This window comes from Kryptolebias marmoratus, linkage group LG11, assembly GCF_001649575.2.
Source record: "Kryptolebias marmoratus isolate JLee-2015 linkage group LG11, ASM164957v2, whole genome shotgun sequence".
NCBI classification, from domain to species: domain Eukaryota; kingdom Metazoa; phylum Chordata; class Actinopteri; order Cyprinodontiformes; family Rivulidae; genus Kryptolebias; species Kryptolebias marmoratus.
The window spans coordinates 2623355-2638341 of record NC_051440.1 but is presented as its reverse complement, the minus strand read 5'-3'; the positions used below and the strand labels follow the sequence as shown (position 1 = coordinate 2638341).

The 14987-nt window shown below is 39.0% G+C and overlaps 2 protein-coding genes across 9 annotated transcripts in view; one reads left to right on the top strand and one right to left on the bottom strand.

Annotated features, from left to right (window-relative positions):
• poc1b (POC1 centriolar protein B) overlaps positions 1–9002 on the bottom strand; it is a 75670-nt gene extending 66668 nt beyond the window's left edge. For 5 of the 8 annotated variants that reach the window (XR_005233759.1, XM_037978407.1, XM_017436893.3 and 2 more), the window contains exons 1-9: positions 8709–8948; positions 6096–6180; positions 5131–5302; positions 3659–3838; positions 3357–3464; positions 1847–1962; positions 1528–1661; positions 1309–1377; positions 558–710 (exon numbers count right to left, since the gene is read on the bottom strand). Coding sequence is in view for 7 of the 8 variants with exons in the window: in XM_037978407.1 (XP_037834335.1) it covers positions 558–710; positions 1309–1377; positions 1528–1661; positions 1847–1962; positions 3357–3464; positions 3659–3838; positions 5131–5302; positions 6096–6180; positions 8709–8723 (1032 nt within the window). In the remaining variant the exon portion in view is untranslated. The other 3 variants (XM_025010758.2, XM_017436894.3, XM_025010761.2) reach the window with 3 other exon arrangements.
• Positions 9003–9439: 437 nt separating this feature from the next.
• The window catches only part of cep41 (centrosomal protein 41), a 15001-nt gene continuing 9453 nt past the window's right edge, over positions 9440–14987 (top strand). The window contains exons 1-6 of the mRNA XM_017436896.3: positions 9440–9576; positions 9854–9917; positions 10027–10074; positions 11082–11143; positions 11302–11371; positions 12860–13004. Coding sequence (XP_017292385.1) covers positions 9544–9576; positions 9854–9917; positions 10027–10074; positions 11082–11143; positions 11302–11371; positions 12860–13004 — 422 coding nt within the window. The 5' untranslated portion in view covers positions 9440–9543. The remainder of the gene's footprint in view (positions 9577–9853; positions 9918–10026; positions 10075–11081; positions 11144–11301; positions 11372–12859; positions 13005–14987) is intronic.

Below are 14987 nucleotides of genomic sequence, written 5' to 3'. Positions count from 1 at the left end.
ATGGTAGTAGCTGAGACAGAGGCCTATTACATACTGAGTGCAAAGTTAAAATAACAAGATGGCCGCCAAAGCTAGCGGTGTAAAAATTTCAGAGCAAAATTGTGCGTGCTCTAACTCTGCAATCATGTAACGTAGGAAAGTCAAACATCACAGCTATAACCCTCATGGGTCAGGGATCCATGCCAAAGAGTTCAAGGTCACAAGGTCAATGGTCAAGGTCACACAGCCTGTGAGCTTTAACTCTGCAACCGTTTACAGTAGACAGATCAAACTTCGGAGGTGGACTCCTCACATCTTTAGGACCAGCCCTTTATGATTCCTGTCTGCAACTGATCAGCTCTTGGAGCCATCTTGCTTCAGCACGGACGCACACCGTGGCAGGCCCCGTCAAAGTTTCTCCAGGAACTTTCTAGTTATTATTACTTTTGTCAGTTTCAGGTTATTTCAATGACTTTACAGGTTTTTCTTTATTTAACAAAAAAAAAGGGTACACACAAATTTGTAAATTTGTAAAGTTAGTTTTGTGTTTTGATGTGTTAAAATGAAGCTCAAGTGACCTGAATGGCCCCGGGCTGTGGGTGGTGGAGGTGGGGGGTCCTGGGATGGATGTCAGACAGGTGGGGCGGGGGATCGGGGGTGGACCTCCAGCTGTGTTGTTGTAGAACGTCTTGATAGGATTTACTGTCAAAATTTGTCCTCCACAGCAGGACCTGCAGGATAACCAAAACTTGTTTGAAAAAAAAAACCCAACATTTTTTACACTAATTAAACTGCTACAGCATCGTGACCTTCAAGGGATAGTTTGGCTATTTTGAAGTGGAGCTCTGTGGAACAGCTATATACTTCTGGTGGAATTACCATATAATACAAAACTGATGGTGGTGTAAAGGTTTAGAAAAAGGTGTTTAAACTTTTACACTCTCATCAATTTCTAATGACATGGTTACTTTAGCAGAAATTATGTGAAAAGACTCTTCATCTTGCTCTACTTAGAATATTCAGATTATGGTGGCACATATACATTTAGACAATGTTTTGTTTTCAAAGTAAAATGAACAGTTCAAAGAAATCAGTTAAATCCTGTCAAAAATTGTTGGCATGTTGATGAGAGCATCATGTTTGTCACCAATAAACACTCTGCTCTTCCACTGTTTCATGTGATATGAAATAACACTTGTTCGAACTGCGAGTCACACCAATGTCACACAAACTTAGTCATCCTGTCAACAAGCCAACAAGACACAAAATGCCAAAAACATAGTTGTAGTCTGAACAGTACTATTTATTGAAAAGTCATAAAGTACCAACCTGACTGTCAGCTCCACCAGAGGCAAAAAGACCTCCAGCTCTTGAAAAGGCCACTGTGATCACAGCTCCCTGAAGAACAGAGAAAACACCATTAATGACCAACAATATAGCTAACAAATATTTCAGTCAGGACAGTTAGGGCAGCTCCTTTCAGACTGCCCCAAACCTAGGGATGAATGGGAAGCTGTTTGATGTCTGTGGGTTGTGCTGCAGCACCACCTTGTGTCCGTGGAGAGTATAGATGAGACGTCCCTCCAGCAGGTCCATGATCTTAATGGTGCGGTCACTGGAGCCACTGATTAGGTAATTGTTGGACGGGTGGAAGGAGAAACTATTGACTCCTGCACTGTGAACTAAAACACATCCAAACACAGTGAAATCACATTCTGGGTTCTAACAAGACGCTTCACAGTATGTGTAAAATCGAGTCCCAAATGATTGAGAACTGCATTTCTAGCCATGACTGAAGGGAAGCAGAACTAAGACTATTTCAGGAAAATGCCTAGCAGTGAATCATTTTAGCTCTGACTCGTTGTACCTTGATAATGCTGAATGAGCTTGTTGGTACGCAGATCCCAGATTTTCACTGAACTGTCAGCTCCTGACGTTGCAATACAGGTGCCACTGGAGTTGAAATCAACAAATGTAACAGAACTGAAAAAAAAAAAATAATAATATTAATGGAGTTTGTTACCTGAAGCAGGCAAAAAGGAAATATAAATATATGTAAATATAAAATAATATTAAATCTGTGAATCTTGGCTAACCTCAAGTTTTGATTCCTATTCTTGCATCTTAATGTGCTGCATCTTCTAATTATTACCATATACAGCCATTTTTATTGTAATAATAAATAATTAGATCATTTGAAATAAACTGTATTATTTAGTGCTATAAAAAAGTCAGGCAACTGTGTTTAATTTGCAGGTTTATTTCTAGTTCCTACAGTTTCTAAAAGTAGAACAGGAGGCAGTTCTCAGGCTCCTCTCTGGTGGAACCAACTTCCAGTTTCTGTCTGTGAGGCTGACACCCCGTTTACTTTTAGGACTTTTCAGTAAATCCTATAGTTAGGGTTGGCATGGGTTTCCTGAGCTATTCCTTTTAGGCTGTGTTTGTGTGGGCACGGGCCTTTTGCATATTCACAAAAAAAAAAAAAAAAAAAAATAGGGAACCAGCCAGATGTTTCAGGAGCCACAAAATGGTATTCTTTTCAAAGTCCATCCATTCATCCACCTATTTTCTCTACTTGTTTTTCCTTTCAGGGTCAAGGGGAGTTAGTATCTATCTCCAGGAGTCATTGCGTGAGATGCGGGGTATACCCTGGACAGGTCGCAAGTCCATCACAGGACTCTCAGTTTCAGAATTGAGATGGAAACAGATCTCAAAACGCCACTCCTGTGTTTTTATATAGACAGCCAAAACGCAGCTTTTTGAAAATGATGATGTCATAGTCCTACTTTTAATCTAATCTACACCACAAAGGCATCCTATTCTATTTGTTGTGTTTACATTTCACACTCTGCATGTAAGCTTTAGGAGCATGTTTCACACTTAGTTTCCTGTTTTTGGTATATTGTTGTGGTAGTATTACAGTGTTACCTGGCATAGTTACTACAGTGTTTTGGGTTGTTTCTGGTGTTTTCATGTGGACAAAAACATTTCTAGAAATGGTGTCGTGTTTACAATAATTTCTTTTAGAAACAACAAATAAAACCATTGTTTTGGTGAAACTATTTCTGTATGAACACGGCTTTAGTAATATTACGAATGAATGGACAGAACAATTGTCGAAACAGTTAAATCAAATTACATTGAAAGATGTTCTTAAGAACAAAAAACACCTGTCCAAACTGTAATACTCTCTACATGGAAAGGTTGTGGTTCTTTCGAGTGAATATACAGTTACTGTCAACTCTGCAAGAAAAATGCTGACTAAATAAATGAAACTAATCACATTAGGGAAGCACACAAAAATATAAACATGTCAGCAAATGGAAAAAAAGCAAAGAAGACAACAAATGCTGCTTTTTTTAATAAGGAAAACGTACCCTCCACAGTCAGTGAAACAGTTGATGCAGTGCTTTGTGGACGTGTCCCAAAGCCGGACGGTCCGGTCATCCCCACAGGAAGCTATGAGCCGTCCATCTGGAGAAAATCTAAATAAAGAACATTACGTGTTATTAAAATACTAACTGAACCTTATAGCATTGAAATATATCTATTTAGTGTACCTCTATCAGATGTTTCACATAGTGTCTGAATTAATACAAAATAAATGTAAAGGACAGTAAAATCAAATGTTTGTTTCTTTTTAATGCATGATGAAACCCTGCTGGACAGGGGAAAGTACCTCGCACAGCGCACCAAGTTAGTGTGCTGGTTCAGAGAGTAGACGAAGCAGAGATGATGAACACTCCACACTTTCACAGACTTGTCATCGGAAGCAGTCACCAGTTTGTGGCCATGCTGGCAGAAAGCAACACTGCGTACAGCCGCCGTGTGGGCTTTAAATGCACTCGACTCTCCTTTCCTATGATCCAAACAAATCAACATATACAACTGATTTCAAAGCCAGTCTGGATCTTCTTCAAGTGAAACTTAGCTGTCTAAATTTCTGAACCTAACTGTGCATCAAGGCAGGTTTTATACAAGCCCAGATCAGAAAAAGCTGGGACGTTGCGTAAAATGTAAATAAAAACAGAGTGCAATGATTTGTTTTGGTTTCATATTGTGTCAAATGTTTTCAGCTGGTATGAGGTCTGGACTGCAGGCAGGACAGTTCAGCACATGGACTCTTCTACTATGAAGCCATGCTGTTGTAATTGGTGCAGTATGCAAGTCCTTCATTGAAAAAGACATTATCTGGCTTTGGTATATTGTTGTTCTAAAATCTGTATATTCTTTTCTGCTCTGATTGTGTCTTTCCAGATGTGTAAGCTGCCTATCCCAGAGGCTCCCTCATACCATCAGAGAGGCAGGCTGTTGAGCTATGTGCTGATACATGTGGCACCCATAGTTTCTAAAAAGAACTTTAAATTTTGATTTGTATGACCACAGAACAGTTTTCCACTTTGCCTCAGTCCATTTCAAGTGAGCTTTGATCCAGAGAAGACAGGAGCGTTTCTGGATAGTATTTATGTATGGCTTCTTCTCTGCATGATAGAGCTTTAAGCAGCATTAGTGGATAGCATAGAGAGCTGTATTTACAATCAAGGATTTGTGAAAGTGTTCCTAAGTCCATGCAAAAATGACCAGAACAGAATCAGACCTGTTTTTAATGCAGAGGCCACTGAGGGCCCCAAGATCACATGCATCCAAAAGCGTTCCCAATTTTCCATTGTGGAACATTTTTCTGAAATTGTTCTACTATTTTTACACAGTTTTTTTAGACTAATGAACCTCTGCCCATCTTCAATTCATAGAGATTTAGACGCTCTAAAATGCTCTTTTCATACCCAGTCCACTTACTGACCTGTTGCTAATTAACCTAATTAATTGCAAAATACTCCTCCAACTGTTTCTTATTCATACCACTAACTTTTACAGCTTTTTGTTGCCTATCTCAACTTTTTTTGAGTTATGTTGCAGCCATCAAATTTAAAATTACCTTATGTTCCCCTAAAATGGTACAATTTCTTAGCTTAACCATTTGCTATGTTTACCATGTTCCACTGTGTATAAAATAGAGGTTTATGAGATTTGCAAATCATTGCATTCCATTTTATTTACATTTTATACAACCCCACAATCTTTTTGGAATCTGGGGTTGTGCATTCTAAATAGGTGAATTAAACATGTACTTATTAACTTAATTATGTTTACATGGTAGGTGTCCACAATCGGACCGTTCTGTCTTTGGAGGAAGAAGCCACCAGAGTCCCAGATGGGGAGAACTGCACCCCTGTGATGGCATCCTGGTGACCAACTAAGCGCAAGGCCCTCGCCTTCAGAGCCAGATTCCAGATCAACAGGGTCTTATCCACAGAACCTGTGGCTAAAGCCAGACAAAAGAAAAGCAAAGAGAATAAATTCAGTTATGAATTTACACATACAGAGTCTAAAAAAGCTCTCCCCCATTGAGGATTTCCCCTTTAGATGTCTGTTAAGATTTCATCTAGTGGAGCCCAAAGTGTTAAAATAGGTGAAATAACATTAAAATAAATTTGTACAAGTCTAAAAAACATAAATAACTGAAACATGGTAAGTCATGGTGCATTTCCTGCTTTTGCTTTGAAGCTTTAAAGTAAGATCTTGTGCTGCCAGTTACCTTCAGATGTTACATTTTTTTACTCGAAGTTAGCTCAGCTGAGTGCAACCGAAGGGTCATGTTAGAGGCCCCAGAGACTGTAACAAAACTGAGCAACCAGCACAATGAAAACAGAAAAAAAAAAACTGTCAGGGACAAATTTATGCCAACATATAAATTACAGCTGGTTGGTTGGATAAATTATTAAACAAATAAATCCATTTTTGATTACAACTTTATTGCACCATTATATTTAAAAACATTTTTTTCAAAGAACCGTAAAAAATGAAGGCCACACTGTGAACAAGTTGTCCAAAGGTAGCTTAGAAAATCATTGTGTGATTGTTACTGATGTTTTAAAGATAATTATTTTACACAAAACTCTAAAACTGATTTGAAAAAACATGATACGTTAATGTTTTTTTATTTCTGTATCTCTGTCACATTTTAAGAAGTTATATGCTTTAGTGTTTTTTTTTCAAATATATAAAATTTTAGGAACAATGCATGAATTTGTAAAGAGCGTATTGGCAGAAACTACCAAGTTGTTTGTGGTTTGGATTAAAGTCTGCACAGGTGACAGCATCTTTATGTCCAGCAAAGTGTCTCTCCAGGGTGGGGTCCTCCTGTAATGACAACACAGAGCCAAAAAGGAAAACGGGATTTTCTTTAAAAAATTATACTTTCTCCAAAATACCTAACAGAAAATATACTTTTCTAAAGCAAAGACTTATCAGTACTGAACTGTCTGTTAGAAACTGTTGTTGGGTGGTTTAGTTGAAACAGATTTCAGTCTGTGGAAGTAAAATGCATCGCTTCTCGTTTCCTTTGTGTAGCTAAAAGTGTTTCCAAGGATCAGCTGTAGGGCCACTCTTTTATTTCAGTCATTAGCAAAAAGAAAGTCCATCTTCTGCCAGGTGCTGCTTATCAGATGTATTGATTAACTGATCATCAGCAGTGTGAGCACCTCCTATAAAAGCAGGAGTTTTGGCAGTTTGTGGCTCTGGAGCATACAGGCGTGTGTCAACACAATGTCAAAGAGGAAAGATATCAGCAAGGATCTTTGTGAAACAATAGCTGCTATCCATCAATCTGGGAAGGGTTACAGGTTATTTCAAAACAATTTGGTGTTTGTCATCCTACAGAGAGAAAAAATTATTGCAAGTGGAAAACATTTAATAACAAATAGAAAATTCACCCCAAGGTCAGACTGTGCAATGCTCTGAGAAATAACAGAAAAACAGAAGAGCTCCAGCTCAGGCTCTACAGGACTCAGTTAGCAGGTTAAAGACTAGAGTTCATGACAGGACAATTAGAAAAAGACTGAACAAATATGGCTTGTTGGGAAAAGTTGCCAGGAGGAAAACTCGTCACTAAAAACGACATGGCAGCACGACTTCGGTTTTTAAAGTTCCATCTAAATGAACCACAAGACTTCTTGTCCTTTGGGACAGATGAGAGTAAAGTAGAGATGTTTACCCATAATGCTCTGCACCATTTGCGGTGAAAACCAAACACAGCATATCAACACAAACACCTCACACCAACTATCCAGCACGGTGGTAGAGGACTGTTGATTTGGGCTTGTTTTGGGCTTCTTGCAGTCATTGAGTCGACCATGAACTCTGCTGTAGACCCAAGGATTCAAGAGTCAAATGAGAGGCCATCTGTCTGACAGCTGATGATTGGACCAAACTGAAACCAACAGAACAATGGTCCAAAACACAGCAACAGAATGACTGAAAAGAAAAACGAATCAAGGTGTTGCAACAGTCCAGTCAAAGTCAAGACCTCAAAATGGATGAAATGCTTGGATGGGACCTTCAGAGAGCTGAGCAGACGCTAATGTCTGCAAACCTCAACGAAGTGAAGCAACACTGAAATAAAGACTGGGACAAAAGTCCTCCATAACCATGGGAAATACTGAAAACGTCCAACAGAAAACAACTACTAATAGAAATGATTGCTGCTGCAGGATGTTGTACAAGCTGCTGGATCAGAGAGTGGGACTTTGTATGTTTTATACACAACTTTCTCATTAGGGCTCCAGGCCCGCGGAGGAAAGGGAATGTGGCATTTTTGGCTTTGTGGAATCTGTTGTGTGTTTTTGCTCACCTGAGGTTGGATTTGAATAATTTTAGAGCCTAGTAAATATCAGACCATTTGTAATTATGCCCTGACACATAAATCCCTGGAACTGAGAAAGGATGGACTTTCTTTTTCCAGGTATTGATTGGACTCCTGCACAAAGTATATCGTCTGACTCCTTTATTATTCTTTATAGTGTTAACAAATTTTATTTGTGTATTTGTGTGTGTGTTGCATGTTATACCACTTTGAACTGTTGTCTTTCTTGGACAGGGCACCAGTGTAAATGAGATTTCTAACCTGAAGGGTCCAGGGGCCACTTTAACTCTTGTGGTGGTACACCAAAGCCATAACAATATAACCATAACAGAACTTCAAGAGCTTTACAACGCTGTTATCATATACAGGCAATTCAAAAAATATGGGAGGTAAGGGAAACAACTTCTCATTTAGTCCTAGTTTATTTTTTTTAACTTTATAGTTATTACTCACTGAGAACAACACTCCCAGCCCCACTTACAGAACCTTGTCTTCTTCTAAATTCTTACTGAGAACTGAAACTAGCATTTCTGAAAAGACTGCATGCTGTTCGCTTACTTGCATGCTAAAGTTTTAAACAAATAATGAGATTAGTTAGTACTAAGCATATGTATGGTGGATGACTCTCAGCTACTACAACACAAGATTTTTGCTCAGTGTCTGTTAAACTAATTGAGTTAGAACCATTTTTGTGTTTGCGTAGGTCAATTAGCTGTGGTAGCCATTTTGAATCCAGTGTACTCCAAAAGTTAATTAGTTGAAGCTGCACATCCAATTATTGCTTTCTGAGAGTTTCATTAAAATCAGTCCATTGGTTCGTGAGATATTTTGCTAACAGACAGATTATGTACACAGGACTGCATGCCGGGGGTGTGGGTGGAGCAAGGGACTTTCCTGGTTAAATATAAACAAATCCTCTTAGCAAAGACACACCGAGCAAACTTATCGACGCCCCGGACAACTTTCACGTTTGCACGCTGCTTCTTCTCCGTCCGGATTAAACGCGTTCAGACTGATGTAAACTTACCAGAACAGACGCCATGACTTCCGTTCACCGAGCGAGTTGACGGCCGGGGAAAGTTTGAACCGAGCCGCTGCTCCTGTCCTCCATGGCTGTCGGCGGTCCGCCCTCGGCTTAGCTCTCAGGCCTGCCGAGTCGAACCCAGACAACGCTGTTCGTTTTCAGCAACATCATTACACTTTGAATGTAGCGCTTTTTAAAGTGCAAAACAAGTCATTTGACGTAAATAAGTAATTAAATCGAAGTACCCACTTGTGGCTCGTTTTGCTTCGCGGTGACAAAATGCTGCGTTCACGATCTAGTTTAAAAATGTAAATTTGAGAATCCAAGCTGAAATTTTTGCAACGCACTAGTAAAGCACATAATATCAGTCACACACGTCGTGACATATTTGGTATAATGAGTCAATTGTTCTTGTGATTTGATAGCTGAGTTAGCTTTGGAATAATAAGAATGCAAAAAAATAAATATACACGAACAATTTTAAAGCTACGGGGAATGAAAGGTAGACGTCTTTCATTGTTTGTTCGTGATAAAATAATAACTACAGTATATTAAAAAAAACTAAAAGTGAATACTGTATTTGTATTTTTAAGAACGTGCACATAATCTTTAGGAAAAACAATCAACATAGCACAAAAAATGACAGACCTGAATGCTGCAGGTCATGAAGGTGGAGCGTCTTCCGCTGCTAAGCAACAAGCTGGCGAATGTCAATTTGTCCTGTAGATGAAGCGTCGTAGTGTCGACTTCTCTGATTGGTCAAGAGAAATACACTGGCGAATCAATGCAGACGTTGCTAAATGTGTAAACTGATGTTTTGTATTTCGGTTTTAAAAAAATGTCGCTTAACCGGAGCATCGGCAGTGAGGAGGTAAAGTCAGTATATAGACAATACCGCTTTATTTATTTAGCCGCCAAAGGGTTATTCTATTCAGTAGCTTGATATTTGGTACCTGCTTTCTGGTACTTTAAGCGGGACCAACGAAAACCATCGTTGCTGTCCTCACAAGCTAACTAGTTAGCTAATGAAGATACCATTATCACCTGTGGTGGTGAGCCCGTAAGGGTAACAGTACAAGAACATGTTTAATGTCTTTATTGTAGAGTTACTGATTTACCTAGAAAAAAAAATCCTTTTCTTTATGCAGTACCTGAGAAGAAGAATACCAAAAAATGCAAAGTATGACCATGTCAAAACACGGCTGGATACAGGTATTCGCCATAATAGAAATATTTATGCATATGCAGTTTATTTGTCTTAAAAAATTGAAATCTGTTGTTTATTTTTTTCTTTTCTCTCTGATGTTACTGTCATGTCTAGGATGTAGCACAACCAAGTATATGGAAAAACTGGAGGAGCTTAGAAAAAGTAGGTAACATTTGGAAACCCTTAATATTTGGTTATTTCTCTGATCATCAGAATGGACAAAAAGTCATTTTAGTTTTCATATTAAGTGGAGTTTTTTGTTTGTTTGTTTTTTGTTTGTTTGTTTCGTTCTTTTAGTCTCAATGGCAAAAAGGAATACTCTTTTGTTTTCTTTTTAAAACTAACATAGTTCAATTAAAATCAGTAACTCTGTGTCTGGCTATCCTTTTTTACAAAACATGCATAATTTAACAACAAAACTAGTATTAATAGTGACTTTATATATACACGCTATGCTTTAAAATCCATAGCATGTATATATACATCCTAACTATATAATATTTCCCAGTTAATACATTTCTTGTGGAGGATGACCGCCCTCTGATTTCTCAGGGATGAGTGACACTGTTTGTTTTAGTCTCCAGTGGCAGATCATACACAGTAATTGCTCTGGAAATGGACCAAAACCACAATAAAAGGGTTTTATCAGATTGAGATTACACTGATTGAGCAGCATAGATAAAACAAGTCTGAACAGTCAAACACACGTATTGATGGCAGCTTCAGCTGGAAGGGAGAATGGGAGCAAACACAGTGGAGTTGCAGTTTAGTGGCAGATTAAAATGGGGTGAAGAAAAGCAGGATTTGGAAGACCCAGGTGAGTTGTATGTGACAAACCTAACCCAGCCAGTAAGATCTGTGTGGTCTCTCGTATCTGTCGCTGTGATCTGACTGCTGCTGGAGACGCTGGTGGTAGCTCTTGCAAGTTTAGGCAAAGGCAACTAGATCTCTTTTTAATTCTTGAAGACGGTTCGCTTTCCATCCAAGGAGGTTTTTCAAGCTCCTTGGATGTGAAGCGAAAAGTCTTCAAGAATCAGAAAGCAGGCCAGGGTTGTGATTATACTGAGGCAAGTGTTTACGCTCAGCTCAGCTCTTTTAGTCATTGTGACTGAAATTACTGACCTCAGGACTGTTAGTTTCTCTGATGCCCTTTTCTTTGTCTTTTTAAGACTACAGGTATCGAAAAGATGAAATCTTCAAACGGTTAAAGGTGACTACTTTTGCACAGCTGGTAAGCGTGTTTGTTTGTCTCTGTTAGCATAATATCTGAACTAGATACATAATGAGCTGCAGTTAGATGGTCCTGAATGTGTTTGGCTTGGTTTATCTTCTCTCACTAACTCCACGATGTGACATTCTTATTTTTTGTTTGTTTGGTTCCCGTACCAGATACTTCAGGTAGCCCTTCTTTCAGACAAGAGTCAAAGCGAGGTGGATGACGAGTCACACATTCCACAAGGTACTATTTCGGGCTAAATAACATATTTCTTTAGCATGGTAACCTGACTGGTGCTCTTATTGTGTTGCCTTGTTTATCTGTGAATGTATATTATGTCAAATAGTGTGATTTAGCTTGTAGTATTGTCATCTACATGAAGGCAATGTCAAGTAATATGTTTTAGAATGTTTATATTTTGCTTTGACGTGTGAGACAGCTGGCATGGTCTACTAAGGTCATTTAGCTCATTCTTCTGTTTAGTCAGTTTTGTGATTATTGTATAGGAGAGTAACAATGATCCCTTACTGTAAATTCATCCATCCATTTTCTTCGACCCGCCTTTCCTTTCTGTGTCACGGGGCGACTGGTGCAGTAATTGTGTGAGGGTGGTGGACACCCTGGACAGGTTGCAGGTCCATCACAGGGACACATGGAGACAAACAACCATTCACACTCTCTCTCACACCGAAGGACAATTTAGAGTTACCAGTTAACCTAACATGGATGTTTTTGGCCCGTGGGAGGAAACCAGAGTACCCTGAGAAAACCCACGCATGCACAGGGAGAACATGTAAACTCCAAACAGAAAAGTCAGGAGGCAAACCTGCAACCTTCTCACTCTGAGGCAACAACTCTAACCAATTCACCACCGTGCCGCCCATTACTGCAGACGTTTAATTTAATTTATTTTATATACTTAATGTGTGAAGACAAAACGGAAACATGTCAAACACTGAATACATTTGTGAGCAGACAACAGATGGTATGTTTTGTTGTGTTTCTGTGTTTGATGTTATTTATGTATTACAAGTAAAAATATGGAACATTGAGAATGGAGAAAAGTTTGAAGAAATAAAATTGAGGAGACATACGGTCATAATAGCAAGGCCACCTGTACACTCACAAACCATTCATCCCCTATTTTCCTAATCCATTAAATAAACGATGCACGGTAGCACTATAGCTAACTGGGTCAGGCTAATTCATTCATTCATTTCTCAACTCAGATGAAATAAAACATTTTATGACAGACATTGGCAAGGAGCTGGCACTTTGGACTGTTTTGCTCATGTGTCATCCACGAAGGAATAATCTGAAAAATTACAGCCAATCAGAGCGATTCCTCAGCTTCAGCCCAGTGTGAGAACAGATGTTCCAGGAAGTTAAACACAGGACTTTCTATTGCTGCCTGTTTAAGAACTGTATTAATTTAGACCCACTCTGATGATCAGTTTTTGACAATAAGTTGGTAACCAGTGGACCGATGAAAAAAATTCAAATTGTGTTGAATTTGTCTTTAAAAGATCTATCTAATGGTATCAAAATATGTTGTTTTTGATGAGGTTATAAAAATCAGGTGGCCTTGCTAGTCAAAAAGAAGACACCAATCCTCAAACAAACCTGAGTCTTAGTTCTTTGATAATGTTAACTATCTGTCTAGCTGTACAACTTGAAGTTGTGCTGCAGGGGCAGAATAGTGATATTTAAATGTATTATACTGATTTGCAGACAGTCTGTCAGTGGTATCTGATGCAGACCTGGAGTGTTCATCAGAATACACCAACGGCTCCCCTTTGACTGTGCCCCTCTCCCACCGTCAGAATGCAGGAGACAGCAAGGACATCTGCCACTCTGCCAGGTCAACACTCCTGAGGTAAGTCACTTCCTGTGAAGCCTTTCTGAATACTCCATACTGTGCGCTGCACTTCATGTTACCTAAAGCTGCTTTGATCAAAACTTCTGGCACCGATCACAAACTACTACATGCATCATCAGCTAAATGTAGTTAAAACATTTTATTTAAAAAGTTCCAATCTTTATTTACACCTGTGGTCAGACAGTTACATACACACTTCATGGGCATAAATGGCATTCATTTTGGGCTTTAAATTATTTATCTAAATGTCAGTGACTGTTTTGAATTGGATGCACAAGTTTGAATTTATTGTGGATTTATTCTAATCCATACTCGGTCAAATTTATACACACAGACTCTACATTCATGCATTCACCTAAATCGTGGTGCTGAATGTTTATGAATGTCTTTTAACTGGACAAAGCCAAGGCCTGTTAACATCTTGTCAGTGATCGTGATTGCCTACGGTCTATAGTTTCTCTTTGTCAGCATAAAACAGGATTTGTTTGACAGCCCTCACTGGATTGACCAACACTCAGAATAATGTGAACATCCAAGGAACTCAGTGAAGCTCTAAGAAGGAGAATTGTAGATTTACCTAAATTGGAGAAAGTCTTTTGGAGCCATTTCTAAACAATTTCAGCTTCAAAGCTCATCAGTCCAAATAACTGCACACAAGTAGAAGTTATTTAGATGGGTCACTGCTTTTCCAGCATCTGGAAGAAGATCCAAACTGTGACCCTCAGATGATAGAAAATTAGTTGGGGTGTTCAGGAACAGCCCAGTGTCACTGTCCACAGTGATGTTTTTCAATGCTGAGGATGCTGATCAAGAAAGAAGGCCCTGCTTCAAAAGTGACGCTGTCAGGATCAACTAAATCTGCAGCTGTCCACAGTGGCGGCCGGCCAATAGAGGGCGCAGGGGCGCCGCCCCACCACTCACATTACCTTGAATAAGACGTAAAAAAAATTTAATAAAAATAAAATAAAAATATGTATACATATTTTTAGTTGTGTAAGAAAAATATTTTTAATGATAAATAATGTTATTTCGTTCATCAACGTTGTCTGATTGGTGACATATTTCCACTCCGGGGCCCAAAAATCTTTGCCCACAGATCTCATTAAAAGTTGTACATGTGCAGTAGCTCTTCTTCAATAAAAGAGATAGGACCATTCTGGGTGCACCTCGCCTGCGCCCAGAGCTGCTGAATGCAGCTCGGTTTGCATTTCACCGCCTCCAGCCGCCAGAGCATGGGACTCCCACCACGGGCTGACGTCACATCAGTCTGTCAAGTTCGCCTGATTGAAAAGTCGAGCTGCGGGTGTGCTGCCTTTTATTCAAAGACAGTAATAAGTTCATTACGTGACTAAGTTACATACACAAGGTAATAAATAAGTTCATAGTTGATAATTAGTTAAAGAAAATTTATGCTAAAAAAACTGTTGAAATCAATGACCTATATGGATAGACATGACATCACGTGACTTTGGATGAGCTAAAAACGCCGCCATCTTACGATAGTAATTCAGTTCCGCTTTTGCGCTCATCGATACAGGAATGCCTTCTTATTGTGCTGCATTTTTCTGCACAAATCTTCAGGGAAAATGTCCGGACGGCGTTACATTTAATCGGTAAGTGTTTTTCTTTTAATAACAAGGCTGCTTAACAAGGAGATTAGTGCCTGAGTCTAACTTTACTGCAGAAGACGAGCATCAATACTGGACGTTATTAGCGCTCGTTTTAACATAAAACTTTCTGTGTTATGCTTCTGTGAAGTCAAGGTCTCGCGTTTAAACATAAACATGTGTGGTATTAACTGAAAAGTTAGAATCAGGGAAGTGACTGCTTTGCTACTGCAAAGTTCATGGAGGTAAAATGCCTTTGTAATTAACCGTGCTTAAGATAATTTTATTATGTACCAAAAATGCAGACTTACATTTGTATAATTGTGTAATCAATGCATTTGCACACTGTCATATCATAAACATTTTTTGTTTA